The sequence below is a fragment of the Haplochromis burtoni genome, unplaced genomic scaffold, assembly GCF_018398535.1.
Source record: "Haplochromis burtoni strain Fernald_Lab_line unplaced genomic scaffold, NCSU_Asbu1 Contig_190, whole genome shotgun sequence".
NCBI lineage: Eukaryota > Metazoa > Chordata > Actinopteri > Cichliformes > Cichlidae > Haplochromis > Haplochromis burtoni.
The window spans coordinates 142,149-158,879 of record NW_024582551.1 but is presented as its reverse complement, the minus strand read 5'-3'; the positions used below and the strand labels follow the sequence as shown (position 1 = coordinate 158,879).

At 45.4% G+C, this 16,731-nt stretch overlaps 2 protein-coding genes across 2 annotated transcripts in view; one reads left to right on the top strand and one right to left on the bottom strand.

Annotated features, from left to right (window-relative positions):
- The window catches only part of col6a4a (collagen, type VI, alpha 4a), a gene marked incomplete in the record, with an annotated part of 91,012 nt that overhangs the window by 62,742 nt on the left and 11,539 nt on the right, over positions 1 to 16,731 (bottom strand).
- LOC121815354 (collagen alpha-4(VI) chain-like) lies at positions 2,667 to 12,239 on the top strand. Its single transcript, XM_042225978.1, has 7 exons — positions 2,667 to 2,802; positions 5,377 to 5,474; positions 7,106 to 7,708; positions 8,055 to 8,642; positions 9,931 to 10,146; positions 10,632 to 10,751; positions 12,151 to 12,239. The coding sequence occupies exons 2-7, from the start codon at positions 5,399 to 5,401 to the stop codon at positions 12,237 to 12,239; spliced, it is 1,692 nt and encodes a 563-aa protein (XP_042081912.1). The 5' UTR covers positions 2,667 to 2,802; positions 5,377 to 5,398.

Below are 16,731 nucleotides of genomic sequence, written 5' to 3'. Positions count from 1 at the left end.
TTAAAACAGGACTACAACAGTAACCAAGACAGAACCAGAATCAGAACTAGATGATAGTAGCACTAAAAATCATCATAGACCTGCACTACACTTATTTTTTAATTCTACCAAAGTACAATATTTAGATTGAGAAAAGTTTATATAATTATTTAGCCTTGTTGTGCAAACAAGCCTGCATAACTTAATAAATATAGAATTTGAAAAGTAACAAATGGTATCTAAAAAGAAACACTAGGTACTAGATACATGTTCTGATGAGTTTTGGCAAACAACCATTTGACTAACATGTGTGTCTCACCTGCTCTTGTTCCCTCTCTGCTCCTCTCTCTCCCTCTTTGTGCTGACAATCAAGCCAAACACCAACATCATCAAATATACAGTTGAAACCAGATATTTATGTACTCTTCAGATAAAAACACAAACACTTTTTTAATTGTAACATCAAATCACATGGACTCTACTAACCTATCAGAAGCTTCTTTAGCTCAGAATGGAATCGTCTGGAGTTTTCTTATTAATTAACAATAAACTTAGTGTATATGTACTCCTAAATTTGATGAAAGTGATTAAAATAGACAGCTCCCTCTTTTTATTCTGACATTTAACTAATTCAAAAGATATTTCAACATTTATTTATCTAAAACAAAAGTTTACTCTAAATTGATGTTTAACAGTAAAAAAAAGTTTTTATGTTTTCTCCATAAAGTGTATGTAAATATCTGGTTTCAACTGTGAATATACTGCTGTGTATTGAAATTCCTCTTGTTTTGCATAGATATACTGAACAACATCCAAAGCATAATATATAAAATAACATCTACCTGAGTTTTTTCTTTGAAAGAAGCTCCTTATGTCCATTGTTGTGTTCATCAGTACACAACTGAAACCGATTTAGAGAGTTTGTTTAGCCGTGGAGGGTAACAACTGAAAATATGAAATGTAAGCTAAGACTAAAAAATCAGCATTGCTGTTCGGCTTTTTATTTATCCATTTGTTGATTCACTCGAAGAGCGAGTAACGCAACCAAGTGATCAGTTTGATATCAATCTTTTGTGATACACCGTCATATTTACATTATTAGTTCAGTACGAATGATTTGCTTTGGTACCTGGTCAAACTTAAGCTCTCCTCTGTCTGCAGCAAATTCGCAGGCAGCAGCTTCTCCCCCCTCGCTCACATGGGTGCTGCGCTCAGTCGCCTAGTGCCTGAGCTCGGATCATACCAAAATTAGGGGGAATTTACGACGGTGCGCTCTGTGCTTCGTGTGTTGTTTTTGGGCTTAAGCCCAGTAAGCCCCCCCCCCCACTCCGCTGATGGTTGACTCCAAATCTCCCGAACACTATGTCGATTTGAGAACGCAAGACCGAAACAGCGAGACCAAGACCGAGACCAAGACAAAAGTCCGTCGAGACCAAGACGAGACCAAGACCACGTAAAAGTGGTCTCGAGACCGGTCTCGAGACCAAGACCGGTCTCGAGACATCCAACTCTAGTTAGCTGCTCCAGACAGCCACGGCGAGAGGGGGGGCTCGCTCAACACGAGTCCAGTCTCAGCTCCTCTTTGACCTCCACAGCTGAGGCTTTGAATGCGGGATTGTTGTTTGGACACAGATTCATGTTAGAAACGCTCCAGCTTCATGCAGCTGTCCACGATGCAGCGTTCTCCTAAACGCTGCTCGGAGGGCACAAACTGTCCTCAGCGCGCCTGCAGAGCGTCAGCTCTATAATGTCCTCATCAGCGAGGAGAACCTCCTGCATGTGTGACACCAGTTTGAACTAGAAAGCATGAGGCCCTTCATTCTTTAACATCAAACATCTACGGTCCATAGAGCCAACAGGAAAGAGCCGCTCACGCTCCGCGTAGATACAGTTGGAGGTCCGTGTAACCAGAGCTGGACCTCGCTTCAATCAGCCTGTCACTGGAGCGCTGATGACCTCCACATGCCTCGCATTAGAATAACCCTCCCCCAAATCCGCCTCCACTCACAGGGCCTCGAGCATTTGGCCCGTGATTAAACACAGCTCTGAAATACGCTCGTGGGCGAACACATGTTCATACATGTAGACGGAGAGAGGGAGGCGTGAGCGTCCAATAAATGAAGCCCACACAGATCCAGAGCTGCTTTTGCTGCCTGGAGGACGAAGCAGATTTATCTGCAGCACCTTGGAAAAGAATCGAGAGGAGTTTGAAATCTTTATTAGCTGCAATCAGCTGGTGAAATTCACTGGAAGTGTGTGGCAGCAGGAGACGGGAGGAAACCATGACTCAGGACAGATCACTAACATATTAAACTCTTTATTCATCGGGAACTAAAAGCCAGTAAAACCTTCTGGTTTGTAGTAGCCACGCCCAAATCCTCACTCATCCAGGACGCACGTTAGTCAGATACGTTATTTTGGTTTCACGGCTCACCTGCACGTCGTGCACGATTGTGTCGCCGTGTGAACAATTCGTCCAAGACGATGGTCCTCTGTCAGTAAACAACGTTCTTCGTTCTCACTGCTGTTCGTGAATCATGCGAGGACGTGCACGCCGCCCACGCCTCTGATAGAGATCTAACAGGTCCGTCCCTGCTGGGACAGGCAGGAGAAGATGGACGGCTGTGCAGCGGTAACAGCAAACACCCGAAGCTAATGAGGCTCATTAATCCCACAACTCTGATTAAAGTGCATCAGAGCGGCTCACCTGTGTGTGGATGACCGTCCTCTCGTCGCCTCGGTGAACCCAGCCCGTTCTGCTTTGGAGAACCTCTCGGGCTCCTCCAGATGTGATGACCTTCTGGCGTGGACCTCGGTCTTCAGGTCAGCCCACAGTCAGACCGGACAGTAGCACTCGCTTTGGTCTTCTGGAGGTCGTTCGTTGCAGTATCACAGTGTAATCCTGCCACTGCTTCCCTGTGGGACATGAACCTTTCTCCGGGTCGTCCTCGGCACACTGCAGTCTGACTTGAAGGTGTCTCTTCTGCAGAAGTTTTTGGCGTCCGTTCCTCTGCAGGGTTCTAGCGATCGTCTCCTTTGAGACTAAGATTCTCATCTGGGCTGACCCGTTCGCTCGCTTCTTCTCAGCTCTTTAGACTCATCGATTTTTCATCGTCATACATCCACCTCCTGCTGTGTGAGCATCACCAGATCTTTGTCTCAACGCCGGATCTGATTTCTTTTGTTTTTGTCCTGATGTTCTCTCAGTGACAGCTCCAACCTGTTTCGTACTGTGCCTCAGTTTGAACTTTGTTCACAGCAGTGCTTCGTGCTGTGAGTCACTTAATAAAACTGATCCTGGTGATTTTATAATTCTGTGCAAATAGAAAACGTTTGTTTGAAATGCTTTGCAGAAAAAAAGCACAAATGCAAACAACGTGTTGACAGCTTCTTAAACTGTTGACATGTGGATTCTGTCATCTGTGCTTTATGGTCTGATTTGCATGTAAAATTTCTGAATGTGTTTGGTTAGCATGTGGCTAAATGCATGCTAACCATGACCCAAACCTGCAACACCAGTCTGCTCCTCTCATCGTTCACTCCTCAGTGTTTGTCCTGCTCTTCTAATGATGGTAACTGAACACGGACAGATTAAATACTGATGTTGTTTTGTTGTGAGGTGATCTGAGCAGGAGTTCAGGGAGGACAGAGTTTGAAATGAGGAAGTAAACAGAGAGCAGAGACTTTATGGAGGCGGGCGTGAGACAAGAAAGTAGAGAGGCAGTAAAAACCGGCAGGGAGCTCCTCTGCATCTGAAGCACCATCGTCCAGAGAACATTTAAAATATTCTCTCATTCATCCGGCCTGTGATGTGGCCAGACACTGTCTGCTGCCTACAGATCTCAGGAAATGGCACCGTGAGGCCGTGAGGAGAGCCAGATGATGCTCTGAAGTCTTCTGGCTGCAAACACCAGAAAGAGTCTGACTCATCTGGCTGCTGAGGCTGTGGAGCTGCACGTGGAGATATCGCGTTTGGCCCAACGACAGCAGAAACCAGCCGAGGATGTCTGAGGGTTTAGCCTGTTTTACACAGACTGTATATAAAAGATGGACATAGCCACTGGTTGGTGTGGTGCTGACGGTGGATACGAGTAAGTGAAGGACACAGAAGCATTTCATTAACCTTAGAGCGTACCCCTCGATCATCTCGCTCGTCCTTTCTGCTCTAACGGGATTCGTTTCCAGAATTATCCTCATGGTTTTAATTACATCCGAGCTGAAACCAGCGACTGAGACCTCATAGTTCCCTGAGCTGTCAGACCAGAAACACTTCAATACAGGAGTCGCCCCCTGCTGGACATTAGAAAGAACCCAGGTTTAACCCGCTAACAGGCTTCCCGCCTGGATGCTACGGATGCTGCTCCATCTGGATTCACAAAATGCTTTTGACTAAATTACAATTTCCTGATTCCTGCTGGCTCCTCCCCTGCCGTGTCCACGGCAACGCTGATGTTATTCAAACTGAGCGTCACATCTTATTTCCTGTCAGTGCGCTCACACACGCCGAGTTTTAATAGTTTCCCCGTGTCTGACACTGGTTTACAGACGTCGCACAGACGTGATTGGTGACCTCGCAGCTGTCGGTCGATGATTTGTAGCTTTTATTGCGGTGCTGCGGTTCTGGTTTCACAGCACCCCGAGGAGATGAGTTCATGGCTGCGAGCAGGAATGTGTCGTTTCAATAATTATACTGAAACTTTCAACATCAGTGGGCGAGACACGCTCAGCAAACCATTTCAGCTTGATTAAAAACTGACCAATCAGGACGCTCCATCATCATCATTATGAGCTGCATCTCACGTCTCAGCTCAGAAGCGGGGCTGGAAGTGATTTACTTTACTGGATGCAGGAATTTTTGGATGGCTTCTTTACTGTTACAAGATTGGGAAACATCAGATGATTCCTGTCATATCTTGACATGCAAATCCATATTTCCTGTGTGTGTGGAGGGAGGGTTCATCCTCGGCTGCAGATGCAGACTGTGGACCGTTCTCCTGATGCATGCTAGTTTTGATTTTCATGCCTTACGAACACTGTGTGCATTAATAAACAACATGTCGTCCATTCATGTTCATTCATGAACAATTTATTAGACGAATCCTTCAAACCTTTATTTAAAAAATTTAAGTTACACATAATTGTCCAATAATTTAACCTGGACGATTGTAAGTATCTTAACTGGGGCTGAAATATCCCATAATTATCATAAATATTCTTCCTCCCCTCGTGTCTCTGCTGTGTTTCTGTCTCTGTTATATAACGAAATCCTGTTTTGGCACAAAAAGCTTCTGCAAACATCTACTCAGCCTCACGTTCCTCGTGGAGCAGATGTTTGAAGCAGCTCCCGCTGTGATGGAGCTGCTTCCAGATGTGAAACAGACTCTGTTTCTGTCGCAGGTACAGAGAAACCCGATCCAGCATGGAGTGGAGGCGGGCTGCTCTGGTCGGCCTCATCATGGCGGCGTGTTTCTGCAGCAGCGGCGCTCAGACAACAGGTGGGTGTGATTATGCAGCTTATGGCTCCACTTCCTGCGTCCTGGTGAAAGTATGACATCAGTGGAAGCTGTTTATACCATCCATACACACACACACACACACACACAAACACACACACACACACACACACACACAGGTAAGTTTTGAAGTTCACACACGGAGCACTAACCCTGCACAGGAATGTGTTTGCAGCTGAGCACGTGCACACGCACAATTAACAAGCTCACAAACGCACAAACACAAAGCTTCGACTGGTGTCTGGTTGCATAAAACATTTTCCTTCTTAGGTCTCAGGCTCCAGATTAAAACTTCCTCCACTGATCCTGTCGTTCCAGCATCGCTGCCACACAGAAACATTTAGTATCTGTTTAACCACAAATCACTTCTCCAACATTATGTAGAGCTGGACGTTTAGGTGCAGTCCATGGTCGCTGTCAGTAATTAAACTAATACATAAGTTATCCCTGAAAAATGTAGCATTAACTTGTGGATGATGACTGGAAATAAAAAAGCAGATTGAAGTTAGCAGCGTGTAGCCAGGAAATGTGATTCGTCAGCAGTGCTGAGACGTCTGCACAAGGGATGAAGTCCACTAGAAGACAGAATACATGTGTGTGAATGAGAGGGGGGCAGGTGAACATGCAGGAGCAGAAATGGTGAAGGTTTAACATCCACAGGACAGAGTGCAGGCAGGGTGGAGCGGGTGGAGGCAAATGTGACTGAAGGATAGCAGCAAGAGTGAAAGGGAAGGTTCAAGGATGGAGGTGAGACTTGGGACAGTGGAGCTGAGCTGAAGGTGTTCAGTGAGCAGGATGGAGGGAGGGTGGAGAATGAAGATGCAGCTGCAGGCAGGAGAAGAGGAAGACGCTGGGATAGGTTGAGGTGGATGCAGATGATCCACTGTGAGCAGCAGAGAGAAGGAAGGCCCGGTGCGTGGCTCTGATTGGCTCCTCGGGGTGTGTCCCCTTCTTCTCCACACGCCCGTTTTACCATAATCAAGCTGCTGATGAGGGAGCAGTTTTCTGGGTTTGAAAAGTTGTCCAGCAGCTGTACTTTAAAAAGGGCCTCTGTAAAAATAGATCTGACTCGCTCTTATTCACCAACGGTATCTATTAAAAATGGGTGAACCTGACCTGTAGTGCTGTCATTGGGCCTTTGCTGTATTACAACTGGAGCACGCTCACGTTTAACGTGTTCAAGGTGTTTCTGAGACGGCCCCGAATTATTAGGGTTAGTGTGGAAATGTTTTTGCAACCAGGCACATGAATGAGATGAGAGGGTTAAAGGTCGGGGTTTCGTTAGCAGTCAGGTCACTGCTAACGGAAGCAAAGCTTTCTGAAGGCAACCAACACCAGCTGTAAGCCACACGCCGCTTTTTCTCATTTTCCTCACGCTTTTCCACCCTGAAGGTGAGTGCTGTCAGCAAGCATCCCTGCTGCAGTCCAGAGGCTTTTCACGAGCCGGCAGCAACATGCCCATTTTTCTTTTCCAGCAGTCACATGGCACAGCCCACCTCTGTTGTCTATAAGCCACGCTGACACCTCACGTTGCCAAATGTCCTCAGCTACTGAGAGATTTCCTTTTAGCGTCCAGCAGTTCTTCCCCGTGACTTAAAGACCTTTCCTCTTAGTCTGTACCGAAGAGGCCGTGGCAGACATCGTCTTCCTGGTCGATGGCTCGTGGAGCATCGGCGCCGAGAACTTTGAGCAGATCCGCCAGTTTCTGTTCACGCTGGTCGATAGCTTTGATGTCAGCCCTGATCACGTCCGCATCGGCCTTGTCCAGTACAGTGACAATCCACTCACAGAGTTTCTGCTCAACACCTTTGAGAACAAGGACGACATCCTCAACAACATCATCAAACTGCCTTACAGGGGGGGCGGCACCATGACCGGTAAAGGCTTGGAATTCATGTCGAACGAACACTTTGTGGGGAAAGCTGGAAGCCGAGCTGCGCAGAAAGTGCCGCAAATTGCTGTGGTGATCACTGATGGCAAATCCCAAGACGATGTAGAGTCTCATGCTAAGAACCTGAGGAGAAGAGGGATTGTTTTGTATGCAATTGGTATCAAAGATGCAGATGCAAGCCAGCTGAGGGAGATTGCAAATGACGATCAGCATGTTTACAGTGTGTCAGATTTTGCAGCGCTGCAGGGAATTTCTCAGAACATCATCCAGACGCTATGCACAACTGTAGAAGAAGCCAAACGACAACTCCTGCAACTGTCTCCAGGTAAACCCCAAAAGCTTGATTCTGTTCATCTGGACATGGTGTTTTCAGAACGTTTGGTCACTCATCCAGGTGACTTTATCGGTCTCAGCTGACTGCAGGTTTGAAACCAGCCCGCTGACTAACAATGGGCTCATGAACTAACAGGTTCATCACCATAAACATGCAAACTGTCGTCTCAAGGTAAAATAAGTCTGAGTAGAAAAGTGTTATATGAGAACCAGTCCATTAACCATTTATTAAATATAAAACCGGGAAAGCCCCGCCCAAAGTTTTTATCTTTCTCGAGAAATGTAGGTTTCACTGACTTTCCTCTCGTGTTCCTGACTTTCTTCTTCTTCTTTTCCAGAATGTGCCAGAGCCACCGTGGCAGACATCGTCTTCCTGGTTGACAGCTCAACTAGCATTGGCGTTGATAACTTTGAGGAAATTAGGCAGTTTCTCCGAAGTTTCATTTTAGGCCTTGACATCGGCCCTGACAAAATTCGGATTGGCTTGGCTCAGTATAGCGACGAGACCTACCAGGAGTTTCTGCTGAAAGATCACATGGACAAGGATTCTCTGCTGGCTGAAGTCGATCAGTTTCCATATCGAACAGGAGGCACAGAAACAGGAAAGGCCATTGACTTCCTCCAGTCAGTGTACTTCACTCAGGAGGCAGGGAGCCGGGCGAGCCAGCGAGTTCCTCAGTTTGCTGTAGTCATCACAGACGGGGACTCCACGGATGACGTAGTCGAGCCCGCCAAGCGCCTGCGCGATCAAGGAGTTATCATATTTGCCATTGGGGTGGGAGATGTTAACAAGCAGCAGCTCGAGTCTATCGTAAACCTACCTGCACACCACTTCCTTTACACTATCGATAGCTACCAGGCTCTACAGCGGCTAACAGACAGTCTGCTGCAAACTGTATGCATCTCCGTGGAGAGTCGGAGTCAAGGTGAGACAAAGAAAACGTCCTTACAGAATTGTTTATTATAAGAGAAGGAAATAAATACCTGAATGCTGCTTAGTTCTATTTTCACTGGTCAGGGATTTAAAATGTAACTGCGTCAGAGGATTTCTGCTCAGTTTGCATTGATAGCAATCGGGAACGTATCGGCTGATCATTTAGAGATGTTAGTCGAGTTACCCGCAAGCTGCAGCGGAACCCCTGAAGGCTTTTCTCATCCACCACTCAATGTGTATGAAACAGATACGTTCTTTGCTTTAAAGCGAATAGAAAGAAAACCCCCGACAGTCAAAGACAACATGTTTTCAGTGTAACAAATGCCACCCCTCGTTCAAACGTGATTGGTCAGTAGCACGTGGACTCTAACGTTAGATTTTCTGACATTCTTAATTCAGTCTTTATTATTTATTATAATTGAAGAAATTAGGTTGCTTAACTTACACTTCCTTATTTTTAATGACATTATGACCAGTTTTTCTTTTTTTTTAACTGGTTAACCATCACTGCTGACTATAACTTCTTTAGGTAAACTTAACGGACCATTGTCCAGCCTTGCTGGAGCCCATTGCAGCATAACTAAGGGAGGATTCAGGGTCACCTGGTCCAGCCCTAACTATATGCTTTAGCAAAAAGGAAAGTTTAAGCCTAATCTTGAAAGTAGAGATAGTGTCTGTCTCCTGAATCCAAACTGGAAGCTGGTTCCACAGAAGAGGGGCCTGAAAACTGAAGGCTCTGCCTCCCATTCTACTTTTAAATACTCTAGGAACAACAAGTAGGCCTGCAGAGCGAGAGCGAAGTGCTCTAATAGGGTGATATGGTACTACAAGGTCATTAAGATAAGATGGGGCCTGATTATTTAAGACCTTGTATGTGAGGAGCAGGATTTTGAATTCTGGATTTAACAGGAAGCCAAAACAGGAGAAATCTGCTCTCTCTTTCTAGTCCCTGTCAGTATATTATAGCACCTAAGTTAGTACCCTAATATGGAGAATATGATCCGTCGTGCTGTGTCCTCTCTGAGTGGTTTTGGAAAAAACACAAAAAAGGAAATTAGAAGCAACAAATGCATGGCTCTGAGACAGCGTGTGTCCAATTTTAAAAATATTGTGCAGATGAAAGAGAATCGTGCCATCCAGGGCAGGGTTGTGGTTACAAACTGAAATTAAAACGACAACAATTCCAAACCTTTGTCTTTTAGACCTGCAGGTAGTTTAATTTCATATAAATGGAAATGCATATAATAATAGTGAAGGACTGTTTTCTTCTTAATTTACAGCGTTGGCAGAAAAGTTTGCAGACATTTTCTTCCTGGTGGACAGTGGCATCAGTCAAGCAGATTTCCAGCAGGTCAGAACCATCCTGGTCCGACTGGTCAATCAACTCAACATTGGAGCTTCTGGCAACCGTCTCGGACTGGCCCAGTACGGTACGGTTACCAAAGTGGAGTTTCTCCTTAATGCTTTCCAACCTTTCCAGATCAGTTTTGGGTCTGGTTGAATTGGGGTTTAGTCCTGTGTCTTGATACAGGCCCGACTTTGTTCTGCCTTGCTGCTTAATTAAAAAACTAGTTTAAGGTGTCCTGAATATGTATATAGAATAGCATCTGGCTGCAGTTTAAAGACTTTTTTTGTCTCGTCTCGACTCTGTCTCGGTCTTGGTCTCGTCTCAACTTGGTCTTGGTCTTGTCTTGGTCTCGGATTAGGCGGTCTTGACTACAAGTCTAGCTGAAACTAAGAAATGCTGTCTGACCACAGAGGTCTCGTGCCAGCCCACATGAGCTGACGGCTCAGTTCAAACCCTGAATCCAGCAGCCAAGTCCCCCCTCTTCGATGGTCCGCCCCACATACGAGTGAACTGTTTACCTGCTTTAACCTGCTCACTGTCGCTGTGCGTCTGCAGGACGCTCTGGAACCCACGCCCACCCCAACCTCTTCTTTCCAGCCTCCGTCTGACTCAATGTGCTGCTCGTTTCTCCAGGTGTTGCTGCTGAGCCCGTTCTCATCCTCTGGACGTCCAATGGAAACACCTCCGAGCATCAGCCTCGCATCCCTGTGGATGAGCGGGGTTACTGCTGTGATGGGGCAAAAGCTCAGCCTGGTACTTGAAAGTGAAATCCTGGACTGAGCAAATCGATCTGAGCAGTGGCTGAACTTTTGATTTATGCCAACCTCCAAAAGCTGACTCTGCGATGTCAGCGTGTCCCTGCGTGTCCTGAGGAGGAGGCGTCTGACAAAAACAGCTCTGTATTAATCACATCATAAATGTGCATCTCACACAGCGTTAATAGCTCCAAATCTATAGAGGTCAAAGGGTTTCATGATGTCACAGGAACGCTCATCAGCCATCTTTTAGCGATGAATGAAAAAGGAGAAAGGAGAGGCCCGACAGCTACATGTGTGCAGGTAAAGTGAGACTGGACGTCACGCTTGCTCTGGAGCTCAGACAGGAGCGTTTTCACGATGCAGAACATGAACGAGCTTCACTGAAACGGTCAGGAGGACCTGGAGCTGCTCCCGTGAACAAACACAGGCTAATGCACGCGGCCGATGCTAAACCTGCACTTCCATCCAGACAGAGAATAAACACCACACAGCTGAAACAGTCGCACACCTCTGCTGTGACCACACAGCGACTTCTTTAACGTCTCTGTTGGGGTGAAGAGAAAAGGAAGAGATGATGGACGATGAACGGCGAGCAGGGCGAGGCCTCAGAGCAGAAAGACAGAGCGTCTGTCCCTGTCAGTCTTTGTCTCATTTCACCAACCTGTTAAAGGTCATCACAGACCAGTTCATTCATGCTGACAGAGTTTGTGGGTGTGTCGTAGAAATGTGACAGGAGGGAAAACGTGACTGATCCTCTGAATTATTGGTGGTTATCCACGTGAAGTGACCACTGAAGTTCGGCCATCTTTCATTCATATATGAGCTTCAATCCTGAAGATCGCTGCACAGAGTGTCACTGCTAGGAGTCTTTCTCTGCACCACAGTCACTGGGCTTCCTCCCTGTCTCTGCAGACTCGGTGCTTTGGCCTGAACCGATGCTGCAGACCGTTTGTGCTCTGCTGTTGTTGTTGCTCCTGCGATGCCTCTGCAGGGAGCGATCCAGCGTCTAAATGGAGCGTAACATTACATGGGGCGGCGGTTTGCACTGAGCAGAAAGAGCTGAAGACAAGAAAATAATGAGGCTCAAATGTCCGTCAGTTAATGTCTCCTGTTCCATGCCTAACATGAAGCCTGCCACCAACACTGAACCTAAATCGCCTCCTGGCTCCAGCAGCCATCGCGCTCGCCAGGAGCAGAGGTGGACTCGGGACTGTTTCGGGTCTCAGACAGGGATTACCTGTCCAGCTGGAAGCAGTCTGGCTGCTCGGAATACTTGGCTGAGTTTCCCAGCACTACTAACATCGTTAAGCGAGGGTCTAACAGCGACCACCATCAACAACAACGCATGGTTAAAAATTCACAAACACAATTTAATGATCACTGTTTGTTTTCAGCTGCCAGGATGCACGAAGAGGCAAAGACCGAGCAGCAATTAGGACTGACCCTGGAGGAGATTAGCGACCTCCACAGATCCACATCTTGAGAGCACATGTCTGAACAGAGACGACTGTCTCACTTCAGCCTTAAGATTCTCCTGCTCTGATGATCCAGCTCATCAGATCTGAGAGTCTGTGTTCAGGTGACATGTTTGCCAGCTTGAAGGCCTGTGGTACATAGCTGATCATTAGAGATAGGTTGATCATATTTAAGATCGAAGCATTAATTAATGGCAGGACTTCTTTGAGCAGTTTTGTAGGAATGGGGTCTAAAAGACACGTTGATGGTTTGGAGGAAGTAATTATTGAAGTTAACTCAGAAAGATCAATTGGAGAAAAAGAGTCTAACTTAACATCAATGGTACTAAGAGTAGCTGTAGATAATATTACATCTGTGGGATGATTACTGGTAATTTTTTCTCTAATGATAAAAATTTTATTTGTGAAGAAGTTCATGAAGTCATTACTAGTTAACGTTAAAGGGATGGTTGGCTCAACAGAGCTCTGACTGTTTGTCAGCCTGGCTACAGAGCTGAAGAGAAACCTGGGGTTGTTCTTATTTTCTTCAATCAGTGATGAATAGTAAGATGTTCTGGCTTTGTGGAGGGCTTTCTTATAAAGCAGCAAACTATTTCTCCAGGCTAAATGATGATCCTAAATTTGTGACACGCCTCTCCATCAGGCATTCTGCACCAACCAGCAGGTGGTGGGCTAGAAGAAGACGTGAAAGTTTACGTGAGAAGACATAAACTTTCAAAAAGAAAAACGCGCACAGTCTGAGTCACTGCAGTTTTAATGTTTAGAGTGAAGAATGCACAGCTTGAAGCTCTGCTGCATGATGTAAAGTCTCTGTCAAACACACAGGACCCCCGGGCGCCCGTGGGGGGATGATGCACTTCCCTCCCTGATTGAAGAAGTGTTTGAAAGCCAGATGTTTGTGCTCTGGATAATCTAAACCCAGGAATTTGTTATTCTGATGTATAGAAACCAAAGTTTGGAGCAACCTCAGCTCTGCTTTCAGCAGCTGATGGGAGTTTAAACCTTCAGCACCAGCAGACGAATCTTTATGCGTCTACTCTGTGAGGTTCGAGGAAAAGCACTGATGATGGAAAACTGCACCGGCTCATCTCAGTTTTTAAACCCACTCTTTGAATAGAACAATGAAACACCGAGGCAGCTAAAAGATGGATGTGACGGATTTGTTCAGGACTTTGGAGACCTGTGAAACGATCCAGATGTTTCAGCCACTCAGCAGCTCGTTAACACACTTACAGGCACAATCGAGAAAAATATGGACTTCCAAGAAATCGTTGCAGTTTTTCTCTGAACTCATGTGGTGAGAAAAATTACTTCAGGCAGGTCCGACCAAGAAACGTCTTCAAAACTATGCGAGTGTGCGAGCCTTCGAGTCCACCATTTATCATTTTGTGCTTGTTCTAACTCTGATAGAGGAGGCTAAACTGGTCAGACAGGCGACACTCTGAGACATTTAAAAAAGTCAAAGTTTGGTTGGAAAGCAAAGAGTCTTTTTTCTGTTCCAAGGAACAATTTTCAGTGTGACACAACATCTTTTTCTTTTAACAATCTGAAATGCAAATCCCTGCCCGCTCATCTTATCTCTACCACTGACGTTTACATCAGTTATTAGAGGTTTAGATTCCCGGGTCGCACAGATCTGTCATATCTGGTTTCAGTCTTTGTTCAGGTTCTTCACTCAGCACGGAAACCTGTTAGCGTGTTTGTTCACGCAGGGAAAGCCGGCGTTTCCATGGCTACAAACTCCAGGGGCTGGTTATTCTGACCAATGAGAGCAAATCCAGCCCTTCTGTTGCTTTTCATTGGAAATGCAGATCTGAGATCTGTGCCAATTTCTCTTACCAGTCCGTCAAACTGGAGCCAACCAGTTAACTTCAGGATGTTTTTAAAGTACAAACTCAGATGCACCAGTTTGCTAAATCAGATTTTAATTATTGGGAAAATTTCACCACTTCAAAAAGAGCCGAGGAGAAAAACGCGCCATGCATTTGTTATTCATTCGCCTCGTCAGCTCTCTGCTTTTACTAAAGTGGCTCTGACTCACAAACAGTGTTGGTCAAGTTACTTGAAAAAAGTAATCAGTAACTAATTACTGATTACTTCCCCCAAAAAGTAATCCCGTTACTTTACTGATTACTTATTTTCAAAAGTAATTAATTACTTAGTTACTTTTTAAAAACACGATTTACAACCTGAAGAGGTGATAAAGCGATAGATCTTTCAGCCCAATTCTACTTTTTCTGCATAATCCATCATACAAAATGTAATCAAATGGAAAAGTCTCTTTTTAAAACTTGTTTTATTAGTTTTAATCTTTTAACTTTATGCATCAAGCAAAAATTTAATTATATGCAACATTCTCTGACTGGAAGAAATTAGTTTAACATTTAAACCTATTTTCTGCACATTCCAGCACATAAAATAAAATATTTTTGTGTTTACACTCAGTCTTTCAAATAGATGCAAGTAAAACACAGCAGAAAATAAATAAAGTCAAAGACTCAGCGGTCCTGTTGCTCTATTTTCACCTGTAAAGCAGGAGTGGGGTAGGCGGAGGGTTACCCTGGTGCAGGTGTGCCGCGGTCAGTGGAAGAATCCGCGAGTTTCTCTGTGAGTTTCCCATTACGTCGTAGCTACTCGGTGCTTGTTGGAAGTTTAGGGGTTTTTTCGCTGTAAAAAGAAGTTTTCTTCCCACGCACAGCGGACACTCATGTTTTTGTCACTTTTTATGGAATCAAACTCAAAGTAAGGTCAGTACTTCCACGCTTTAAACGCTGCACGCTCATACTCTCTCTGCACTCGATATGTGATCCATTGTTGATCTGCACACAGCTGTTGTCACGAACGTCGCACTCGCTTACGTCACTGTCATGAGACATTCTCGCAAAAAAATCACGGTTTTAGTAACGCAGTAACGCAGCGTTCCTACGGGAAAGTAACGGTAATCTAATTACTGTTTTTGCAATAGTAATCCCTTACTTTACTCGTTAGCAAAAAAGTAATCGGATTACAGTAACACGTTACTGCCCATCTCTGCTCACAAATGACCTTTCTCCGGCTCTTCCTGCAGCCTCTCAGTCCTTCGTGTCTGAATCTTAAACTCTGAACTGAAGGAAACCCGACTGTTTCACCTCATCCGAGCCTTTTCTTCTGTTCTGAAAGCTGGCGAGGCCTGGATATTCCTAGTGGGCTCATCACCTTGCAGGTGGCCCAGAGACTTGACCACCTACTCTACCCTGACCAGCTGACATCTGCGACGAGGTGTGGTCAGATTTAAAACTGAATATTCAGAGCCCAAACACCTGGGATTCGTTTTGTGCATGTTTCTCCTCTTATTTGAGAGTTTGGAGATGTGAAAATATGCACAGCTGTAACAGTGATACAAACACAAAGGAAGCATTGTAAGCACACGTTAGCTAACCAGCAGACTGGTGTTACCCACAGAGTTATAATCATTAAAAAAATCCCCCCCTCGTGTCTGGCAGCTCTGACGAGGCGTCTCGCATTAGCTTAATTTACTGAAAGTGCCTCTAAAGCTGAACGAATGTTAATGGAGCCTGAAAAGAGGGCAGTGAGGGTCCAAAGATGAGAACTCCATAAAACTAAAACCCCTCAGCATGTTTTTGTTCAGAGTTAGGAAACCAACCAAAGCTCTGTTACTTAAAAATATTTGTGGTTTCCCAGAATTCTCACCGGGGCTAAAATCTGATATCGGTAGTCGCCACTGAAAACAAACAACATAAATTACGGAGTATTGTTAATGCACCGAGGACATAAACTGGCTCAAACATCAGGTCGGTGCAGCCAGAGACAGCAGCAGGAGTCTGGGCTGATTCGGTCTCTGTGCTGAAGGTGGTTCAAAACCAGGAAGTGATTATGTTAGTAACAGGAAACTGGCATGAACCTAATGACAGGACAGGGGAAGTGAAACTAAATACATTGAACAAAGAACACAAGACTCCTTCAAAATAAAACAGGAAACATGGAGAAAAAATACAATAATCAACAAAATAAAACTAAAATGTCTTGGTACTGGGTCGCACCGTGACATTTTTCTTCCTGTGCAATCGACTGGAAGGCAGACAATGGAGCACTACAGCAATACAGCTTTTGAGGAGCGGAGATGTGGATGGTCTTGGATGGTCTGTTAGCACAGTGACCTTACTTTTATTTTTATTGCACAACAGGACAAGAGTGTGACAGTAAAATTGGACAGAAGCTGCTAACACAGCTTTGGTCTTTGCAAGTGTCTGCACAGACAGCATGCTAACGCTAAGCTAGCCAAGAAGCCAGACTGGTGTTAGAGCTGAGCGCACGCCGACCCGAGCCTGCAGCCTGAGCGACGAGCACGCAGCCTCCGTTTCTACCTGTTCGTGTTTGTAGAGTCGTCTGCTGGTTTTCAACTTTGCTTTGTGCGTTTTAAGTTCAGACGTAAACACTAAGACAAAGATGTGAATCAGGCGGCTGGTGTGGATATTGATGCAGTGCCATAGCAGCGTCTCT